Genomic DNA, 20453 nt, shown 5'->3' on the forward strand with positions numbered 1-20453 from the left:
TGCTGCCCCGGGTTTCTTCTCCTGGTTCTTCACTTTGGGACCCTGCAGAGACTACAATGCAGTTTGGAGATACTGAGAGTTACAGGGTGACACAGCTTTAAAGACAAGGATCAGGAGCTAGAAAAGATCAGGAGCTAGAAAAGAAGATGCCCCTGCAGCGTGCAGAGCCTGCAGAGACACAACTGCAGCATCACCTCAGCACCATGTACTGCCTCCCAAGCACTTGTGCTGTCACCCTGTTATGTCCCATGGGAGGAGGGGCCAGGATGTCCAAGGGGTAGAAGTGAAGCTGCCTCAGCCCTGGTTGGTTCCCACGGACCTCAGTGAGTGGCAGAAGAGTCAGGCAGGTATCTACCTCTCTGTGTTTGCAGCGTGGCAGGCTCAGCTCCTCTGCGTCTGATCAGCAGCTCTGAGCAGTTTGAAAGGTGGTGAGTAAAATCAAACTGTTTAAAGCAATTTAACATGAGCCACCCAGGAAAGGGGCTGATGGGGAAGCCACCCTGTGAGGGTCTAGAGCTCCTTTGGTGGGTGTTAATAACCACACCTCAGGACCCCAACACCCATACATGCACTGCATTGCTGACACACCATGATGCTATTTTGAATCACATCTGTCCAGCACAGCCACGGATTTGCCCACTGCTCTCAAAGCTGCCTGCTCCATGCACCCACATCACCCCCAAAAACACAGGCAAAACACCAGCTTTAGCAAAAATGTTTAATCTCTCCTTGATGCATGTGTTTATTTACAAGTACTAAATCTGAAGAACATTAAAATAGGAAATAGCAGGATATTTACACGATCAAAGGGTGCTTGGCCAGCCACGCTGGCCTGTTGCTTCAAGTCTGAAACAATCACAGAAAGGGAATTAGGACTCCAGAGTGTGATTCTTTTTTTTCCCCATTTAATTTTCTAAAACTATCAGAATTCTCTGCCTCTCGCCAGGTCCGCCTTGGGTTTCCCCCTGCTTCCTTAAAGGACAGCTTGTTGTGCGCTTTGGTCGGGAGCGGGTGAGCCTGAGGGGTCCCCCCACCTGTCCCCCTGCTCTCCGTCCCCAGGCTGGGGCCAGGGACAGCTCTGGGTGTGACATGGGGCTCCTGCTAGGGGGGACACTGCCAGGCTGGACTGCACATTTTTTAACCCCAAACTGAAGTGAAAGGCAACGAGAGCAGGGAGGGCCCCCCTTGCTCACAGTGGTGGGGGTTCAACCTGCATGGTCCAGCTGCCTCTGGTGGGGGGCCAGAGCAGGAGTGCCCAGAAATGCAGGCTCACAACAAGGGGTGCTTCTCCATCTCACCCCATTCTGGGGCACGGGCTACACCAGCAGGAAGAGGAGTCTTGTGGATGCTTCCCAGCTTCTCCACACCTTTTCCCCTTCCGAGGCAGGGTCTGACAGGGCCAGTTCTGACCCCAGTGGGCTGGTCAAGGGGGGGTGGGCAGCTGCCTGGCACAGTTAAGGATGCTGGGCATCATGCGAAAGGCAAAGGTAGCACCAAGAAGTGCCAGAGGCTGCGGGCAGCACTGCAGTGCCCACCTCACTGACCAGCACCCTCCCTGTTAGGGGCAGCAAGGGGACCCCCAAGCAGTGGAGAGCTGCTGGGGCATCCTTCAGTAGAGCAAACCACAGACACCCTAAAGCTCTCCAGGAGGAAGCCAACGAGAACTCATCCCAAGGATCACACTGCAGGCAGTCAGCATCACCAGGGGGCTGGAAGAGCCAGGTCACAGCACAAGGGGAGCCCAGAAAGCAGAGCCACACCATGGCACTGCCAGCCTGCCCAGCATAACCTCCCCAGGAGCCTCTCTGCTGCCCAAATCCATCTCAGACACACCATGGCCAAAAACTCATCTGTCCCTCCAGGCTGTCTGAGGGAGCACCCACAGCACTGGTGCTGGGAAAGCTACAGGCTAACAGACCTCAGCAATTAACAGTGCTTCCAGCCCTCTGTGTCAAAAGGGAAATTTTCAGGGAGGTGTTCTTAGAAACACATCTCCATCCCCTCTCAACCACCAAAAAACCCATTGGCTGCCCCAACAGCAACCAAAGCTCCCCAGGACACTCTTACCAGTGCAACAGGGAGAACCCACTCCGGTCCTGGACAGAGACCCCAAAGCCATCGCTCCCCTTCCATCACACTGCAGCGATCACCGATGCATTGCCGCCATCCTCCAGGCCACTTCCAGGACCTCCACCAGCACCACGCAGCCAGCAATGCCACGAGGAAGAAGTTTTGCACCAAAGGGAGCTGCAGGCACCCCTCCACCCCATCACAGCAGCAGTGAATCCTACAAAGGGACCCCCAGAGGGTTCTGTCCCACCAGAGCACCCAGAGAGATGCTGGCAGCCAGCATTGGCCCCAGCACAGGGCACACAGCTGTCCTTTAAGGCTCTCCAAGTACCACATTTGAGATGTGAACCTCTAAAGTCTTTCTTTTTGCTGTTTCTTTTTTTTTTTTTTTTTTTGGACAAGAAAGTGGCAAAATAATTTCAAATTAAAAAAAATAGGTAACAGGTCTAAACAAACCTCTAATATTCAATACTCGCAGTTTCTTTGTTTTATGGATTTTTTTCTTCTGTTTCTTAAAAAGATCAACTCAGACTAAAATCTAGCACAGTCATGCAACAGCCCACAGCTCTCAGAAATCCAGCGACAGCTCAGGGTTCGTAGGTTTGGAAAACAATTATAAATTCTTTTTCAAACAGTTTTGCTGTTGTGGTTGGATTCTTTTGTCGTCTTTTTTTTTTTTCTTTTCTTTTTTTTTAATCAGCATCTTCTCTCCTTTCCCTCCTTATTAAAACAAAACAAAACCAAACAAAATTACAACATAATGAGTGATGTGCAGGCTTCAAACGGTTGTTCTGCATGGTGAGAAAGGCTTGGAAGTTCCTTCCACACCATTTGGTATCCTTTTTTAATTTTTTTTTTTTTTGCAGTGGGTGTTTGTTTTGTTTTAACTGGCTGTGTAAATTCATCTCATTTTTATATTGGTTCAATTCTCCTTCAGTTAACTATACAGCACCCCACTGGGGCATGAGAATTAGATTGTAACCACATATATATATATACACACTTTTATTATTTTTTTTTAATTAAAAACTTCATTATTTCTCCCTCTCCCCCCCTTAAATTGCAATTTAAGGGAATGGACAGAAATCAGCTGGGCTTCTCTCCACTTGGATTTCGACAGCCATCCGCTCCTGGCAGAGTGTGGCCCCATGTGCTGTGGCCTGGGCAGTGACAGGAGCTCTCAGTACAGAAAAGGAAAGGGTTTTGCTCTTTTTTTTTGGAAGTTTTTGGTCACCTGCTGCCATTCAGGGCAGCATTCAGCACCTTTTCATCTCTGGAAAGCACAAACCCACAAGGAACTGACATTTCCAAGGGGGAAGCTGAGGGAGAGACCTCAGGTCTCCAGCGAAGCTCCGTCAGGGCAGAGGCAGCGGAGGGGAGATGGGTGACAGCAAGGAGAGAAAGGGGGAGAAAGAAGGAATAGACAGAGAAAGAAAGGTCAGTCTTGGGTGGAAGGTCCTGCACATGTTTGGGCTCCCCAGGTGGAAGAGCAGGTGACAGCCCCATGGCAGCCAGAATCCCAGTCCCTGCATGGGCTGGGAGGGGGATCCCAGTCAGGAGAGCAGAGGAGCTGCCTCTCCTTTCACTGGGGATCTGGTCTCTTCCCCTGCATCAGCACAAAAAGGTGATGGGCAAAAATAAACGTAAAGGGGCTTTGTTAAGATGGCTCCAGTGCCAAAGAATCTGACACAAAAAGCCAGGCTGGCTCTGCATCAACCCTCCTGACAGCCCCAAAGGCCCCACAGCCATTCTCCACCCCACATCGTCCCAAGACAGGCAGGAGCAGGCAGCACTGCCCAGACCACCCCACGGCCACCGAACTGGGAAAACAAGGACAAGCTCAACAAAACACCAACCATCCCTCAGCAATCACCCAGAAAAAGAAAAACCAGCCTTGGGATCTCCCTACCTCTCTGATTTTGACCTCCGGAACCACTCAGCAGCATTAAAATAACAGCATCTATCCAGCTAACAAAACTCCCAACTTTTTTTTCTTCAGTTCTTTTTTTTTTTTGCACTAAACAACATTCAAATAAAACATGGCACAGGACATATTTTAGAAATATCAAAGCTCCCTTTCCTGCCCACCCCTAAAGCCCCAACCCTAAATCTCCCCAGCATCAGTCCTTTAGCTTATCTCTTAAAATCGTTTTTGTTAGTTTGTTGCAAAAAATTCAGAATATTTTTTCCCCTCCCATTTTTTGTTATAATTTTTTTTTCCCTTTAAATTAAAAATTTTGTCTCGTGTAAATTGTGCAAATATAGCAGTTAACACTAGTGGCAGAAGGCCAGAGAGAGAGAGAGAAGGGGGCAGAGACAGAAAAAGAGAGAGGAGGAGGAGGAGAGGGGGTGGACAGCTGGGGGGAAGGAAGGGAGAGCAAGTCAAGTACAGTAAAAATAGGAGCCCACCCACCCTCCCTTCACCAAAGTAACAACAACATCCAGACGCCTTCCTAGGAAGCCCCACGGTCCCGACCCTCCTTCCGTGCGGGCTCAGGGGCTCTGCCCAGGCAAGGGGCGCCCAGCAGGTCCGTGGGGCCGGCCAGCCCCTTCTCCTCCGCCCGCAAGGCCTCTCTGCAAGGTCCCTGCTGCCTCCCGCTGGGGCTGGGGCTCTGTCTGTGGGTCAGGGAGTTCCATGGACGCTGCTGCTGCCCTCGGGGTTCGTGGTTTGTTCCGCCAAGCGCGAGGTTTCTCTGTGTGTCCGTGGGGAGCGTGCGGAGGCGCGGCGGCTCCCGCGGGCCCGGCCGGTCCCTGCCCCAAAGTCTTGTGCCCGCGGCTGCTGCTGGCCGGTCCTTCCTCCCTCCCTCCCTCTGTCCATCCGTCCATCTGTCTGTCCGTCCGTCCTGCCGCCCGCTGCCGGACGCTGGCGCCGCCGCCGCCTTCTCAGCTGCTTAAGGCCATTGTGTCGATCGCCTGCTCCAGCTTACTCCGCAGTCGCTGCCTCCGGGCCTGCTCATCCTTCTCCAACGCAGCTAAAATCTGGGGAGAGAGGGGAGAAGAGAAGTGAGGGGGTGCCCTCCTAGCCAAAACGGCTCCTTGTGGCCCGCTGGCTCTTTGAGGGCATCAGGACATGGGGATGTGGCCCCATGGGAAGTGTTCTTGTGCCCCAACAGGCCCAGAGGAAATGCAAGGTGAAAGACGCCATGGTGAGTGGTGCCATCCACAAAGCGAGCCCACCGCACCCCCAAAAGGTCTGCAGTGACACCAGTCACCTGCCTGACACCAACGAGGAGCCAACTTGCACATGGGAAATAAAGAAAACACACTCAAACAGAGAGTGAACCCCAAATCCAAGCCAACAACACCTTCCCACCACATCTGTGACTCCAACAGTCCTGTAATGCCTTAGGGAAGCAGGGGTTGTGTTTCAGAGACCACAATCAAACCATGAACTGGTTCCACAGGCACAAAACCACCAAATCCACAAGGCTGCAGCTGCCACCAGTTTTCAAACCTGTCATTTCATCCCAACTGGGGGGCAATGGGGTGCTGGAAGGGGAAATCAGACAGATGCATCAGCAAAGCCTGGGAGAACCCAGTCCTGCTTAAGGGGTGCACCCACAGACACCTGAGAATGACTTTCCTCCCTTGAAATCCTTTCTCTAAACAAGCTGCTGATAAGAATGACAGACTGCAGGCTGGAGGGACAGTCCCCTGCCCTGGGCTAGATGTGACCGTGCCCCCAGGGCTGGGGAAGGACTAGCAGGAGCAGGAACATAGAGGATGAGACTCAGAGAAGGAAAAAGGGAGTCACAAAGTGTAAAACAAAGGGGCAATTGCCCTCCCAGCAGTCAGGAGTCTCGTCTCAGTAACATCATGCCAGCAGAGCAGAGAAGCTGATTTAAAAAAACAAACCTGACAGAAATCTCATCTCCTCGGGTGAGCTAGTTGAGAGAGCAAATTTTTTGCAATTATATATCAAGGCATCCGTCAAAGGGGACTTGATTAACCATTTCATTGGCTGCATAATTGGAAACCAACTGTTGTATAATTAATAGACTTACTAGGAGGCAGGCAAAGTCCATCAGGAGCCCTACAGGTAACTTCTTAATGGGGAATCGGCTCCCTTTGATTAAGAGCTGCTGCAGTGCTGGCAAGTTGTTGAGAGGCAGGCAGAGGATGCTGAGGAGCATCCACCACACTGCCACAACCAGCCTCTGGCCACCAGGAGACTGGGTCTCCCCCAGGCTGTTTTGGGGCAGGACCGGGCTGGCCCCTGTCTCCTGAGGCAGCAAGAGATGCCTGATGGGGAGTCTCCTCCCAGAAGAGAAGGGAAAGCTACATCTGGGCACTGGTGTCAGCTCCTGAGGAGGGGGAATATCACCAGCATCAGCTGGACACATCTGATTTACCTCCCCTGGCAGCAACATCCCAGGGCAGCAGCTGGACTGGAAAGAACTCATAGATTCTGCCACAAACCTGCTACTGGGAACACTCCCCCCCATCCATCTCCACAGATGCTCTCAGCCCTCATTATAAACACAGAAATCAAAACCCCACATGCCTGAAAGGTGCCTGAGCTGGAACCAAATGAGAGTGGTCAGAGAAGTGAAGCCTATTCCCCCTACCTGCCTCTCCCAAGCAGACAGAGGTACATCCTGGAATGCTGAGGTGCCAAATGATTCCCAAAGTGCCCATGCATTTATTTACTCCTCTCTTATCTCAGCCTTATGGAAACAATGCAGTCAAAGGAAACCTGTGCTAAGTGTAAAGACACCCAGGTTTGTCACCTGCTGTAAGGAGCCAGGACCACTGATTACCAAGATGCAAGTACCCAAATGAAAATTAATTATGATTTTCATTCTCAGCCAATGACAGCATATTATTGCACTGAACAACAGGAAAAATTATTCTCTCCCATTTTGCATCAAAGAGGGTGCAATCGGGCTGCATATAATTGTGCTTAATGATGAAAACAAACAAAGGGAACAGCTGTGATTTATTAATCCCATTACAAATAATAAAAGAAGTTCCTGAGAGCTGTGAACACACTTGTGATGCTCAGAGAGCAGGCAACAGCAAGACACTCAACAGATGTCAGGCTGCTGTTGGCAGGCAAGAAGAGGACCTGTGCTCCTAAAGAGCAGCTCATTAGTGCTATGGGTTCATCACACATGGTCCCCTCCATGCTCTTCCCCAGGACTTGGAGAATTTATTTAAGGATTGTGGGATTTTTAGCCTGGAGGAAGTGAGCACTGGTTAATGGCTCAGGGATGATAGCTGGACCACAGCAAATCTAGATCTTCCAGACTGCTCCACTTTCACTCTCATGGTAGTCATAGAGCTGTGTGCAAACTGTAAAACCCCAGAACCCCTTCATGGCCAGCCCATTACCCAGAGCAACAGGGACCTCTGGTATGTGCCATCCAAAACCATCTAAGGACTGGCATAGAGGTCCCACCAGCATGGTCATCAGTACATGGCCACCAGCTGCATGGTGACCACCACACAGCATCTTCCCAAGAACCAGGAAAGCCAGGATCTCCTCTTCCCTCCTGTAAAGCACCGAGTTCCACAGGATATTGGCCAACATAATCCCAGTGCTGACCTTAAACCCAGGAGCCAGGTCTGCTACAACTTGCCCATGCACCTCAAAGAGGCACTGGGAGAAGCCTCTTTGGGTTGCTGCATGGTACAACAGGCACCCCATTTCCTCTCCTGGCTCTGGGTGGGAAGATGTTCTGGCACTCTGTCACTTAAATTAGCCACCATTCAAATATAGTCATCAACCCCTTTATTGGGACAATAAAACATGTACTATCATGCTATCTGTATGGACCTATATTTTACTGTAGTTACATATTTTATTGCTTTAATAAGATGTAGGCTGTGGATTTGAGCAGAGTTTTGAGAAATTATTTTTTTGTATAAATTACAACAGAGGACTTCTTAACCATCTTTACTGACATTCACAAAACAAGCACTGGAGAGACCACCACATCCTCTAAGATCCCTGGGGAGAGGAGTCAAACACCACCTGTACAGTTCCACAGCACTGGTACCACCACAGTGCAGGATTGGTGGCAGTGGATAAAGGAAGCACGCGGAGATAATGCTGGGAACTCTGCAGCCTCATGGAGCTCATGTGCCAAATGTGTAGAAAAATAGGTGTTTCCCACATTACTCACTGCAGAAAATATGAGGAATGAGCACTGCCCACTCCAGCTCCTGGCTTCATGCCTCCCAAACCTTTCCTTCTCCAGCAGCCCAAGCACAGACATGGAATATGTTACTATTCCACATTTCACAATGTGTTTTTTCCATGGGAAAAAGCAGGGGACTTCAGAAACAATGACAAAAGTACTCAAGTGGCAGCTCAGGCCTGACTCTGCCTCACCACACCTTACCTCATCCTTGTACTTGGTGATGTAGGAATAGATCTCGTGCAGGGCACTCATGCTGTTGAACTGGCTGAGGTGTAACCGTGACTGCTCCGCCAGGTACGCGCTCATGTCCTGGTCGCTGATCGCTGGCATTTTAGCTATATCTGCATAATATCTGCCAGGGAGGAACAGAGGAGGGGGTCAGAAACAGGGACAGGCAGGAAGGGGTGGGTTCCCACCACACTGGTCACAGAGAACAGCCACTGGAAAGGCAAGTGAAGAGCATCTTTCCTGCAAGCAGTGACATACAATCACCCAGTTTAACACTGCTCACTAAAAGGTCTCTGAGCACCCCATGGAGCAGACAGCACTGTTAAGAACGTGGTCCTGATGGAGCAGCACCCAGCTGGGAAGACAAGCAACCTTGCTCTAAGGGATTTTCTACCCTCTTCTAAACTACACATTTTTTGTCCTTCCCATCCCATTAGCATGTTTTTCCACCAAACTACATGCACCAGGACCCTCCACACCTGCAGTAGCACGCAAGGTTTTGCTACTACTCTCCTAAGGTCATCGTGTCCCTAAAGCCAACAATGCCCCTTTGCATTCAATTAAATACTTGGGTTGTGAACACATGACAAGGTGACATCCTGCCCCTGCAGCAATACACGTGCTGTGGTAGTGGAAAAACAGAATATCCAACAGGATGTTGATCACAACCTTGAGAGGACAAAGCTGCAGCATCCCATTACAGCAGGAGAGTTGCACCAACCAGACATACCAGTGGACTGGCTGCTGAGGACTTTTAGGGAGCCAGGGTTGTGTCCACAGGCCTCATTTTAAAATAAATCCTACCAACAGCAAACAAGCTCTGGGTGCTCCCAGGGAGCAATTCCACCTGGAAATTACCAGCATTTTCACTTGGAAATACAGAGTGTCAGCCTCTCTCAGGTTTGCTGTGCTCCTCATGACTCCCTACTTGGTAAAGTTTCTGGTACAGTGATTAGCATCACTTAGCTGAACGCTGAGAGGGAACACTGCTGAAGCACTTGGATGGGAGCAGATGGCAGTAAGACCACTTGAGAAGATGAATATGAGGATCCACTCCATCCCACTGCACTGAACTCAACTAGCGATAAACTACTTGGGCAGTTTTTACAAAGAGACTCATTCATACCCAGAAAAAGATGCAAGAGAATTTCTGGATGCTGCCAGGAGAGCAGTGGTCTGAAGTGAAGACCTCTGACTAAGCCAGGCATCTCCTGCATCCCTAGAGAGATCTCACACCCCAGAGTGACATCTCCTAAAGCAGCAGTTTCTCGCTCCAGGTGTTATCATGACATATAGGATGGCAAGAAACCATCATTTTTCAATACAAGTGTGCATGGTTCACATGGACCAAGATTCCAGTCACACCATCCATTTCCAGAGGACACCTGTGACCCTAGCAGTAGTCCCCTTGGGTTTCTCCAGGTTTCCCTCTTCCTAAGCCTTCCCTGTGCTATTCCTGCCTCAGATTGGCAGGATGCCCTTTTTTCAGCTGGTGCCTGAGCCACAGCAGCAGACAGACCTGCTGTTGGGACTGGCATTCCCACTCAGCCACCCCCACACCACTCCCATCCCTCCTCTGCAAAGCTTTGTGACTATAACTGTGCCAAAAGCCAGAAATACTGATTATGTCATAAATCCCTGCAGTAGAGGAACAGTAGCAGACATAGTCACCCCCTGCACAGGACATCTCTGCCCCCTGCTCATCTGCCTCCGGGACATACTGGAGGTAAGCAACGGCAGGAACATCTGTCATCACTGAGATCTCCCACCTCCTCCCCAGGGACACAGAATGTCTAGACCAATGTTTAACTCTGAAATGGTTTTATAGCTTTTTTCTTCCAGGCACATACACAGAACTGAATATTTTTGTCATAGAGATGGCAAGGTCAGAGAAATTCACCTTATGAAGCTTGTGATGTTCCTGTGGGACCCCACTCCAAAGCCCCATCCAGCCCCATGCAAAGAACTTCCTCCTATTACAATGCAGCTCATCTCTCAGCTCAGGCATCAAATTTCAGGGGCACCTTTCCTTCTGATCCAAGCCCTACCTTCCTCAAGGGAAGACACTTGTCTTTGTACTCGCCTGCAAAACAGCAAGCATGCCAATGGTGCAACAAAAATATCTGTGTACAAACAAGTACCCAAGGATGATTGAGGCTACAAAGTTCTACCCTTACAAACAAGAGAATATGACATTTACTGTTGTCTGGACATCCTTCATGTAGTTCATTCTGTATTTGGTCAAAATGCTGAAAAAGGGCCCTCAGTTAAGAAAAAAGCATCATCTTTAGCCCAGCACATCATCACCAAGGAAAAGTTGCAACAGCAACCTGAAATCTGCCATTTTCTAAGTTTCATGAAGTTTCACTTCACAAGATGGCAACATTTTAACCATTGCTCTATTGCGAGCGCTTCGGAGGACATCTCCTAGGTTTCTCTCCCAAAAGGATAAAGTTAACACAGCATTATGCCTGAGTGCATCAATTTGCAATCAGTCTCATTCAAACCCTGAACCTTTAACACTACATTAATTCAGCAGGACAGAGGGACATCTCTCCTCAGCTAACAGGGAAGGCAGAGGGTATTGGAAGGTGTCAGAGGACCTGCTCCTCTCCCTGCTCCTCAGCACAGAGACTGCAGCCTGAGCACTGGGAAATGATAATTTTCAAGCATTTCAGCAAAACCTGCTTGTATTGTTGTGATACCAAAAAAAGCACTTTTCTAGTCCAAGGCTGAGTTCTCACTGCTCTTCAAAAGCAATCAAGCGAGGTGTTAGTAATTCCCTAGTACAGACTAAGTTTTTACAACAGAAAACATCAGACAACCTAATAGTGGAGGTTGCTTTTAGCACCCCCTAAGCAAGTCATAAACAGCTCTTTAAAACAGTCATTGCAAACTCATTCTAGGAGACAATCAAGAAAGCATCATCCCCCAAACAAGAGGACCACCTTCTTTGAGCATTAGTACAGTCCTGCTTCAGTCAGCTACCAAGAGGAGCCCTGCCAACAACCCACATCCCCACACCCATGAGCATCCACTGCAAGACCCCCAGAAGAAGCAAGGAGTTATTGCCAAGTCTACTCACCTTTCTACCCAGCTCTTGTAGTTGGGGATGTCCTTGGCATACAGTAGTTTGTTGGAGGGAGAGTCCTTTCCTAGCTTGTGCTCAGAAGTTGAGCAGGAGTCCATGAATGTCTGAGCCACCACAGATAGGCAGGCATCAGTAATACTGTTCTTGTGAATGTCGAACACAAACTGGGGGTTCTTAATCACATTCACCCAAAAACGTAGAGGTAGACTGAGGGATGAAGGAAATAGGAGTCAGCACCTGAACCACACCCTGCAGGGCAGCTGGCACATCCAAGCACCTCCAGTTGTGGAGAAGGAGCTTCCCATGACCCAGAATTGGGCAGGTTGCTTTTTCCAGCAGGGATGCAAACACCCTGGGTAAACGGCCACTCCCCCCTGCCCACCCCAAAAAGGCTGCAGCTCTCCATGAAGAGATTCCTCAGCACTGCCAACATACCCAAAGGTGAACCAGGGCAGTGCAGATCTGTGGTTTCTCCAAGGATTCACTCTCACTGAAAAGACCTTGCTGGGCCCGTGGGTCAAACCAGACACGGTCCCTTTCTCTGACATTAATAACACCTTCGAAGGCGCTGTGTGGCATTTCACACATCTCCCGTGGCAGAGGAGGGAGTTAGCTGGACTCCTCAAGGGACTCATTAGTGCATTTAACACCAGAGGAAAATTTAGGTGGCCTCAGATGCTGGAAATAAAGCTCTCAGCTGTAGAGACAGCAGGTCTCCTGGAGAGCCATTGACTGGTTGTTTGCTGCATACTGACACACACATGCCACTCTCCATGGCTCCCCTTCCCAATCCTACTGCCCTTCTCCTCTCCTGGGAGCACCTCAGAGCCTCCCCCATCAGAAATCCTCCTCACTCTGTCATCCCCCTGCACCTACAGTCAGTGAATGCTTTTATCTTAAAGAAAACACACTTTGTTCCCCAGGACTTTCCTAATGAGGGTACTGGGTGCATGTACATATTTCATTTGTGAAGGGAATGGCCTGGAGAAATTAGCTCCACATGTCGAATTAGCGCCCAGAGATAAGCACAGGCATTAGTATGCAAGAGCCTGCGTGCCCAGCCCCTGAAGTGTGGGGCTTTTTTCCTCCCTTGCCTTTCACTCCTTCTTTTAATATAGGAAGCTGAGTTATAAATCAGTTCCAAGCACTTCCACGCTCTCACATCTCCATTTAAAAATGTTTCTTTTCCTGCCCTGCTAATTGCAAACAGTTACTGAACTACACAAAAGCGATTTGGCTGCCATTTAACAAATGCCAGACACGGGGAACATACGTACCCATCTCCAGTCACAGTAAAATCAGAGAGATGAAATCAGTGAGGCAGCAGAAATGAAAAATGCCAAAGGGGGCTGAGGAGTCAGCACCTGCCGGAGCCCCAGCACAGCACCCAGGAGTGTCACAGGCTGCCCCGCCCCAGCGTTCAGCCAGCGATTAGCAGAGCAGGGGCTGGCTCTGCCGGCAAGGGCAGGGAGGATGTGCACACAGAGCTGTGCTGACTTTGTTTGGGCACGGCTGAGTGACAGCAAGGAGTGTGGAAACACCTTCAGGACAGCAGAGATGAGAATTGGGGCTGGCATCCCTGGAGGAGCCCGGAGGATGGCGAGGCCAAGGTGAGATGGGAACAGAGCGCTCAGCGACTGCAGCCATCAGGGGGAGCGTGGTGCTTGGGATCTGGGGAAGGGCTGAGGGAGCACTGCATTCCTGGGATTTTTTCTGCGAAGGAAGGCATGCAAGGGATTTACCCACACCCGAAATACAGAGATATGGGCCTCTCTTGTCCTGGATCATTTCCAGGTTCATATTTCTGTTCCCTGCAGGAGGACTTGGAAGCTGTGATGTTGTTAGCCCACCCCCCAGCCCACTGTCCTTCTCCATTACCAGTTACTCTTCCAGGTGTGCCTGACATCATAATCATTGATCTGATGCTTATCAGCTTGTTCATCCAGGAAATCAAACATGTATTTGATGGCAAGGGGCAGTGCACTCCCACGGTGAGCTGTGCTAAAGATGGTCTCAAACAGGTCATCCACAAATTTCTGCAGGGTGCCCTGGGGAGGAAAAAGAGAAAAGGGCTGCTCAGCAACACCCTGGGCCAGCAGAGAGGTGGGTCTTTAACTCATGGTCAGCCTCTAACCAATTTCCCTTCTATTCCTACGCCTGAAAGAGCAGCATGGTACAGTCTGTGTAACCCTGCTGGTTCTCAGTGGTTTACACTGGGAAACAGACACTGCAGTGATGAGGTATCTCCTTCACTGTATGATCTGGCATGTTAAAAGCATACTAAGAAAAACACCATACAAAACAAAAAAGTGTTGGTATGTGCTGAGGGAAGTGGAACATGCTGCAGTGCCAAATGCCTGGGGTAATCACCCTTCCCACATCACCTGTTCTGCAGTTTTATCCCAAACACCAAAGAGGCACCTATCCCAGGGAATCTCTACTTTGCAGACCAGCAGCTGCTCAAGGACACAGGGAATAGTCAAAACACCAAAAGGTGCAAAGAGCAAACAGGAAAATCCCCTCAGGGGATATTTACAGTAGTTTCAACACAAAGACCCTTCACCTCCAGCTCAGAAAAGAGACCGGGTGAGGACTTCTTCCTGTGCTAGAGCAGGAGGCTAACAAAAGAGCAGTGCTTACCACTTTTGGACAACCCAAATCACTACCCATCCCCACCCAGATTTCCAAAGCCAGGCACCAGCTCTGGGTCTCTGGGCCATACCTTGGTGGCCAACAGACGGGTCAGGTAGATCTCGGAGACCATCTTGCTGCCGCGGTCGCCCTCCCGCTGGTCCATGTGGTCGTGGTTTTTCACCAGGTGCCAGAGCTTGGTGCCGCTCTCCAGGTCGGGGGTGATCATGGGGGTCCGCGAGCGCAGGCTGTCGGGGCTGCTGGCTGTCCTCAGCATGCTCTCTGCAAGCACAGGGGATGCTCCTGCCCTGCCACCTCTGCCTCACCAGCAGCCCCATCATCCCCCTTCCCTCCACAGGAGCTTTGGGATTCAGCCTCTGCAGCCACCGTGAACTGGGAGCTCTGCTGTGACCATCCTCACAGCCTGCTGGGCCACATGCAAGCCTGGCTGATGTACAGGGCCCAGGACAACCATGGAAGGAATTCTGCAGAGCCTGTCCTACTCCCAGCACACAAGTGCCAGGATCACAGATGCTTCCTGTGCCACATTGAGCTGATCACACTATTCCCTTCCAAACCAAGGCTGCAGTACACCTGACAGTACATTCGTGGGAGTCTTCAACTCTGCTCTTTTAAGTGCTAAGTGCCTCTGTGCTTATTTTAATTAGATTTCAGGGGAATAAAAGGGAAAGGATCCCTTAACAGCAGCCATCTAACATTTGCCTTTTTCCCCTGAGTCCAACACGCTGCAAAGAAAGATGGCTCTGGCACCTGCTCCCTCTCCAACACTAGAATAAGTAGCATCGTGCAGGAGAGCTGGGAGTTTGGAGAACTTTGTCCACATGAGTTACAGTTCTAGTCACTTGCCCTGTGCCTTGGTCCACATGCCCAGCCCAGTGCCACCTCCCCAGAGTAGGATGCCCATGTGCACTCACCATATCTGCTGAGGGATTTGGTGAAGGTGGAGGAGTTGGAGATGTTGTATGCTGAGTTCTGCTTGGGCACCAGGGCTACTGAGGAGCCATCGGTCACCTGTGGGCAGAAATGGGCTGAGCAGGCTGCCACACCAGAGAGGCACAGGGGGAACAGCCCGAGGACAGGGGAGAAACCAGCCCCAGAGGGATGCAGTGACACTGCCACCACCCCAGGGACATTGTCTTCAGCAAAGGAGCCGGACATATCTCTGTGACAGCTGGAGGAAGGGGAAGAACAGGAACACACCAGAAAGCTCAGCATGAAAATGGCAGAGTAAGGTCAGAGTGGGAAACAGCCTCAGTGAACCCTGGAAATACCCCATTTAAAAGGACCACAAAGATAAGGTGCAGGCAGGAAAGTGACTGCAGACCTCCTGGCCATGGCCCTGGAGAGCTGAGCCCAGGCCCTGACCATGCTGAGGAGGGAGAAAAGATGCTCAAGCTCAAAGCAGCTGGTGACTGCTCCATGTTCTCCATCATGGACAGCCTTACCTGGTAGTGGGCCAGGGTGTTCAGCCTCTTCCAGTCATTGTCAATCTTTGTGGTGACATCTTCATCCTGCAGTATGATGCGGGCCATCCTGCCCTGCCGCCACTCTGTCCCCATGAGGGAGAAGGACCAGTGGTTAGTGGATAATAGGAGCACAAAGATAAGACAAGGGTAGAGCAGTCCCAAGGCATCAACTTAAGAGGCCTCCCACCCCTCTCTGAGCCCCAGGGCTGATGACTATCAATGTGTTGGACAAATCCAAGTACTCAGGGAAAGATAGCACCAGTTTGACCCTGGTGACTGTTACCTTTGCTACTCTCCATTCCCCTGTCCACCCTTTAAGAACAGGACTATTAACACTGCTCTCAACTATTGCTGACCTCCTTGAAGGTGTCTCAAGACACCTCAAGCCTGTAGTTCAGACCAAAGAAGACCAAAGGGAGCTCTCCTCCTCACCTCCTCCACTGGCAGGATCCACACTCTCATGTCAGGGCTCTCCACACACAGCCAGTGCTACCAGCATGGCAAAAGTGGACTGAGCAAGCACAAATGTGCTTCTGTAGGATCTGTTGATTTTCCTGCCCTGCTCAGATTTACTGACTTGTGCTCTTAGCCACGTCCCTGTTCCCCACAGGGAAGTGCTTGGCCTCTCTCTTACCCAGGTCCATGTCTCCAGCTTTGGGTCGCTGGGAATAGGGCACGCCCTTGTAGACAGCATCCAGCAGCTTCTCCTTCACCTGAGTGATGGTGTCACAGTTCAGCACCTTGACAGGGATCTCTGGGGCATTCTCATTCTCAGGGTTCACACAGTTGAGGGTCTGCACAGGGTCAGAAAGGGTTGAGTGAGAGGCTGTGACACACTGGCTGCAAAGGCAAGTCCAAGGAGACACAAGGCTACAGCTCTCTACAGACCGTGTCTTTTCACCTCCTGAGCTGCTGTGGAGTCATAGCCACATGGCACATTCCTGCTCCCCTTTCCCCACCTCTCCCTGCCACTCTCAAACCTTCAATTCCCAGGAGGGAAGCACAGTGTTAGTGAAGGAATCCTGGGCCAGCAAACCATGCCCAGTGCACCAAAGCCTGTTGAGAACAAGCAATGCCCAGGCATACTCCACTCCCCTCCCAAACAATCCCTGTGGAGAGTGAGCTGCAGGTGAAGAACCAGCTGCAGGCTCAGCCAAGGGGAAGGGTCTGGCTCATCATTTAGCTGGACAGAGGACATGGCTCAGAATAAAGAGAACTATCTCTCCATCTCCTGCAGTAACCTCAAAGCTCTAACTTTGATCCCCACCAAACATGAGCTCCATATAGCACCAGCTCAACAGCATCTCTCACCCAAACCTGCCATTGCCAGGGGTTTGCTTGGAAAGATATGGAGCAGGATTCAATTCATGTCTGGCTTCCTTGGGCCCATGGCAAGAGCAAACCTTACCAAGGAATGGCCCTGTTTCTGACCTTGTCTGAGATGGACCCCACTCACACAGGGTGAGAGGCACCCCAGGAATGCTGGAGAGAAAAACAGACAAAATTCTCTCTGGAAGTATTTTGTGTGCCTGCAAGATCTTGCAAATAGCTGGACCTGGCAGTCCTGGCAAGCCCCAGTACCACTGAGGCTTCTGCTTGCACTAACCAGCATTTTGTAGTCAATCTGCTGCCGGATGAGCTTGTCCTCACTGAGGGAGTAGCGAGCCTCTCCTGTGATGGCATCAATGGGTCCCTTCTCCATCTGCTGCTTGATGGCACAGTAGAGCATGAAGAGTGGTTCCCCAGCACATTCCTGTGGGACAGGGGGATGGAGGAGATGAGAGAGAGGAGTCAGAAGGTGCCTGGCACCAGCATTGCCTTTCAAGAACCACCACCATGTTGGAAGTGTCCTGTGGCCCTGCAGTATCAATCCCCACACATGGCATTATAAAAAGTCTTCATTCCTTGCTCAAGACTGCAAGAGAGGAGAGGGGGGGTGGTCCTTGGTAAAATTCTTCTTGTGAAGGAACTCATTCTCTCCTTCCAAACCCACCGGAAGTTGTTTGTCTATCAACCTCAGATACCAAGGGCTTCCAGACACTTCTAGGTGAATTCTGCTCATTCTCCAAGCCAAAGATGAGCTAAAAATGGCAAATTCAGGTCTACAGAAGAGCAGATTGAATATGGGGACCTTGAGTATGGGATACAGCCTGTCTTTTGAGCTGCTGCAGACAAGAGAAGCACCTGAGGACTGGAAAAGGCACACTGCAGTGGGACAGTCTGGGGGCTCTTGCCCAGATATCACAATGCAGTTCTGACACCTGCCAGGACCCCAGTCTCACATGAGAGAAGGTCAAAGGAGGTTTCTCCAAATGACAGCTAGGTACAGCCAGCCAGACCCACTGGAAAGGAAAAGCAAGGGACCAACCCACAGACAACCCTACGCTGAATCTCCAGGTGATGGAGGGACCGGGCAATGAGGTTTCCTGCTGTTAAACCATTTGCCACCTACGCATCTCCACTGCCAAGGCCTTGTAGTCAGAGCCAGCTTTAGCTACCAGACAGAGCCACATCAGCATCTATCTCATACATGTGAGGAGGGAAAGGGAAACTGGAGCAAACACTTCCCCCTAAAACATGCTGGATGCTGGATTCAGAAACAGTGAAGGGCCTGCCAAGGTTGGAAGCACCAACCAGCCTGGAGCCAGGATTTGGCATAGCGAGACTGGGAGTGGACACCCGCTGATAACCCAGGGCCCAAACATGTCCCCTGAGCTGCATCCCAATGAGCCCTTGCAGATACAGGCATTAGCCCTAAGGGAGAAAAAAGGGAACAGAGAGGATGGAGAGAAGTCCCAGCAGATTTTACCCCACTAGCCCTCATCCCTCCCTGCCGGCCGCCTCACAAATAAATTGTACTTTGGTGCAAAGTGCGGCTGCTCTCCCTGTCACCATATGCTGTTAGCATCTCGTTAGCATCTGCGGTAATTAAAGAGACAGCTGCTAACGAGCAGGAACAGGCATACATCATCCCCAGACCTTCCGACAACATGCCTGTCTTTGAAATTATGTTTCATTTGCAAACTTGGCTTCATTAAGTCAGCTTGGAAAAGTGAGAGACCCAAGTGGGTGCTAGGCTGCACATTACTGGCTGCCTGCAAGGCAAGGTTGGCTGCAGAGTGGTGAGAGCCCAGGGGTCCCAGGGCACCCCAAGCCTACCCCTCTGGTTCTTAAATTCCCCTTTTTGGTTCCTTGAAAAAACTCCTTGTGAAAATTCCAAGTCTGTGGAAGCGGTATGGATGGAGGATGGCTTGGAGCAGGACTCCTGCTTCGATCTGCCATGGTTGCTACAGTCTCAGCCCACAGCTTTCACCTCTTCAGTAAGGCATGGCTGCTGCCCCCACATCTGCAGCTCTGCACCCACCTTAGGGATTCACACCAACAGAAGTGGGCTCAGTCTTTCCTACACTGGCTTCTCTGTCTGTTCCTAGTGTGGATCCTACCCTTAAAATGGAGCACCTCACTCCCAGCCTCACTGTCCCCACTAGCTCTTGAAGACCAGGGCCAAGGTGCTGCTGAGGGTCACAGCTCACTGGAACAATGCAGATGAGGATGGCTTAGGGATCATCTTTGACAGAGACCAACAAAATTAACAGGGTGCTGGGCACTTCACCTGAGATTTCCATCAGGTGAAAAACAGAAGGAGACCACTGAGATGTGGCCAGGTGATTGCTCAGGTTGATGAAGGGCAGCCTGTTCCCCAAATATGACTGTGCCCACCCTGCCAACCCTGCAGGTGCAGGGTTGGCAGGGTGGGCACAGTCACATTTGCTCACTGCTGGGGACCTGACTGAGGGGAGCTCTGGGGGCTCTCCATGTGAGCCGAGCTGGAGGAGGGCAGCTGCAGACACCCTGTGCATGCCCGTGTTGATATGTTGGGAGCAGGCTGAGACAAGCCAGCTAATTCCCAAACTGTATTACTGACTAGATCTAGCTCATCAGGCACCTAATATTGTGCATTTTTCAGCACTTGTCTCTATTTATCCATCTCCCTTTCCCTGAGGTGTCTCATTAAGAGTCTGATAAATGCTACTACAGGGTCCTCCCAAAAGCGCCAGCCCTCGCTGGCTCCCCACGCTGCTGACCCCAGGCATGAGGGGCTGTCCTGTGCCTGTCCCCATCCCTCACCCCAGTGTATCTTACTCTGCTCAGGGCAGGTTTGCTGAGAGCTGATCCAGTAGCTGGGCACGTGGCTGTCTGCCTCATTTACATGCACAATTACTGCAGTCTGGGGCACTTTCCCTGCTGGCAAGCTGTCTGTTGTGATACTCTCCATCTACTCCACAGCCTTCTCCTACTGTTGCTGCCACCTGCAACCTCACTGTCCAGAGACAGGTGAGAACAGCCTCGTGGGTCTCCTCTGGTGGGACCAACCTAGAAGAGGGCATGAGCACATCCTCAAGTCTCTTCCAGTTTAACTCAAGTGATTCAAGAAGTGGAGTTTCAACCACTTCCCAAGGAGATGAATCCCAGCGTAACAAATTTCACAGCCAGCAAGTTCATCCAGGCCCTCTGTGTATGTTTCTCTTGTAATGGTGCCCCTAGATCAGACCTTTTTCCTGCTGCTACCACTCAGACACTAGAGGTGTTTTCCCATCTCTAAGTCAAGGTGTAGCCAAGGACTTTTTTATAAAGAGGCATTGCCCTGGTTCCACCATCCCCACACCTCTCACCTGCTACTCCTTCTCCTCAGACCTCCTTATCCTCCACAACTGGTAAAGTGCTCAGAAGCCTCTCTGAAGGGGGTCAAGGACAGATGTAGGACATTGGTGGTGCATGAGCTAATTCAAAGTAGCTTCT

General features: G+C 50.8%; 1 protein-coding gene across 1 annotated transcript in view; it reads right to left on the reverse strand.

Moving 5' to 3' along the window:
* Positions 1-2442: 2442 nt before the first annotated feature.
* The window catches only part of PLXNA1 (plexin A1), a 114283-nt gene continuing 96272 nt past the window's right edge, over positions 2443-20453 (reverse strand). Inside the window, exons 24-32 of the mRNA XM_050979178.1 lie at positions 17260-17406; positions 16288-16447; positions 15633-15736; positions 15102-15198; positions 14258-14448; positions 13414-13583; positions 11530-11742; positions 8418-8568; positions 2443-5049 (exon numbers count right to left, since the gene is read on the reverse strand). Of these exons, the coding sequence (XP_050835135.1) occupies positions 4954-5049; positions 8418-8568; positions 11530-11742; positions 13414-13583; positions 14258-14448; positions 15102-15198; positions 15633-15736; positions 16288-16447; positions 17260-17406 (1329 nt within the window). The 3' untranslated portion in view covers positions 2443-4953. The remainder of the gene's footprint in view (positions 5050-8417; positions 8569-11529; positions 11743-13413; positions 13584-14257; positions 14449-15101; positions 15199-15632; positions 15737-16287; positions 16448-17259; positions 17407-20453) is intronic.

This window comes from Serinus canaria, chromosome 12 (genome assembly GCF_022539315.1).
Source record: "Serinus canaria isolate serCan28SL12 chromosome 12, serCan2020, whole genome shotgun sequence".
Taxonomy (NCBI): Eukaryota; Metazoa; Chordata; class Aves; order Passeriformes; family Fringillidae; genus Serinus; species Serinus canaria.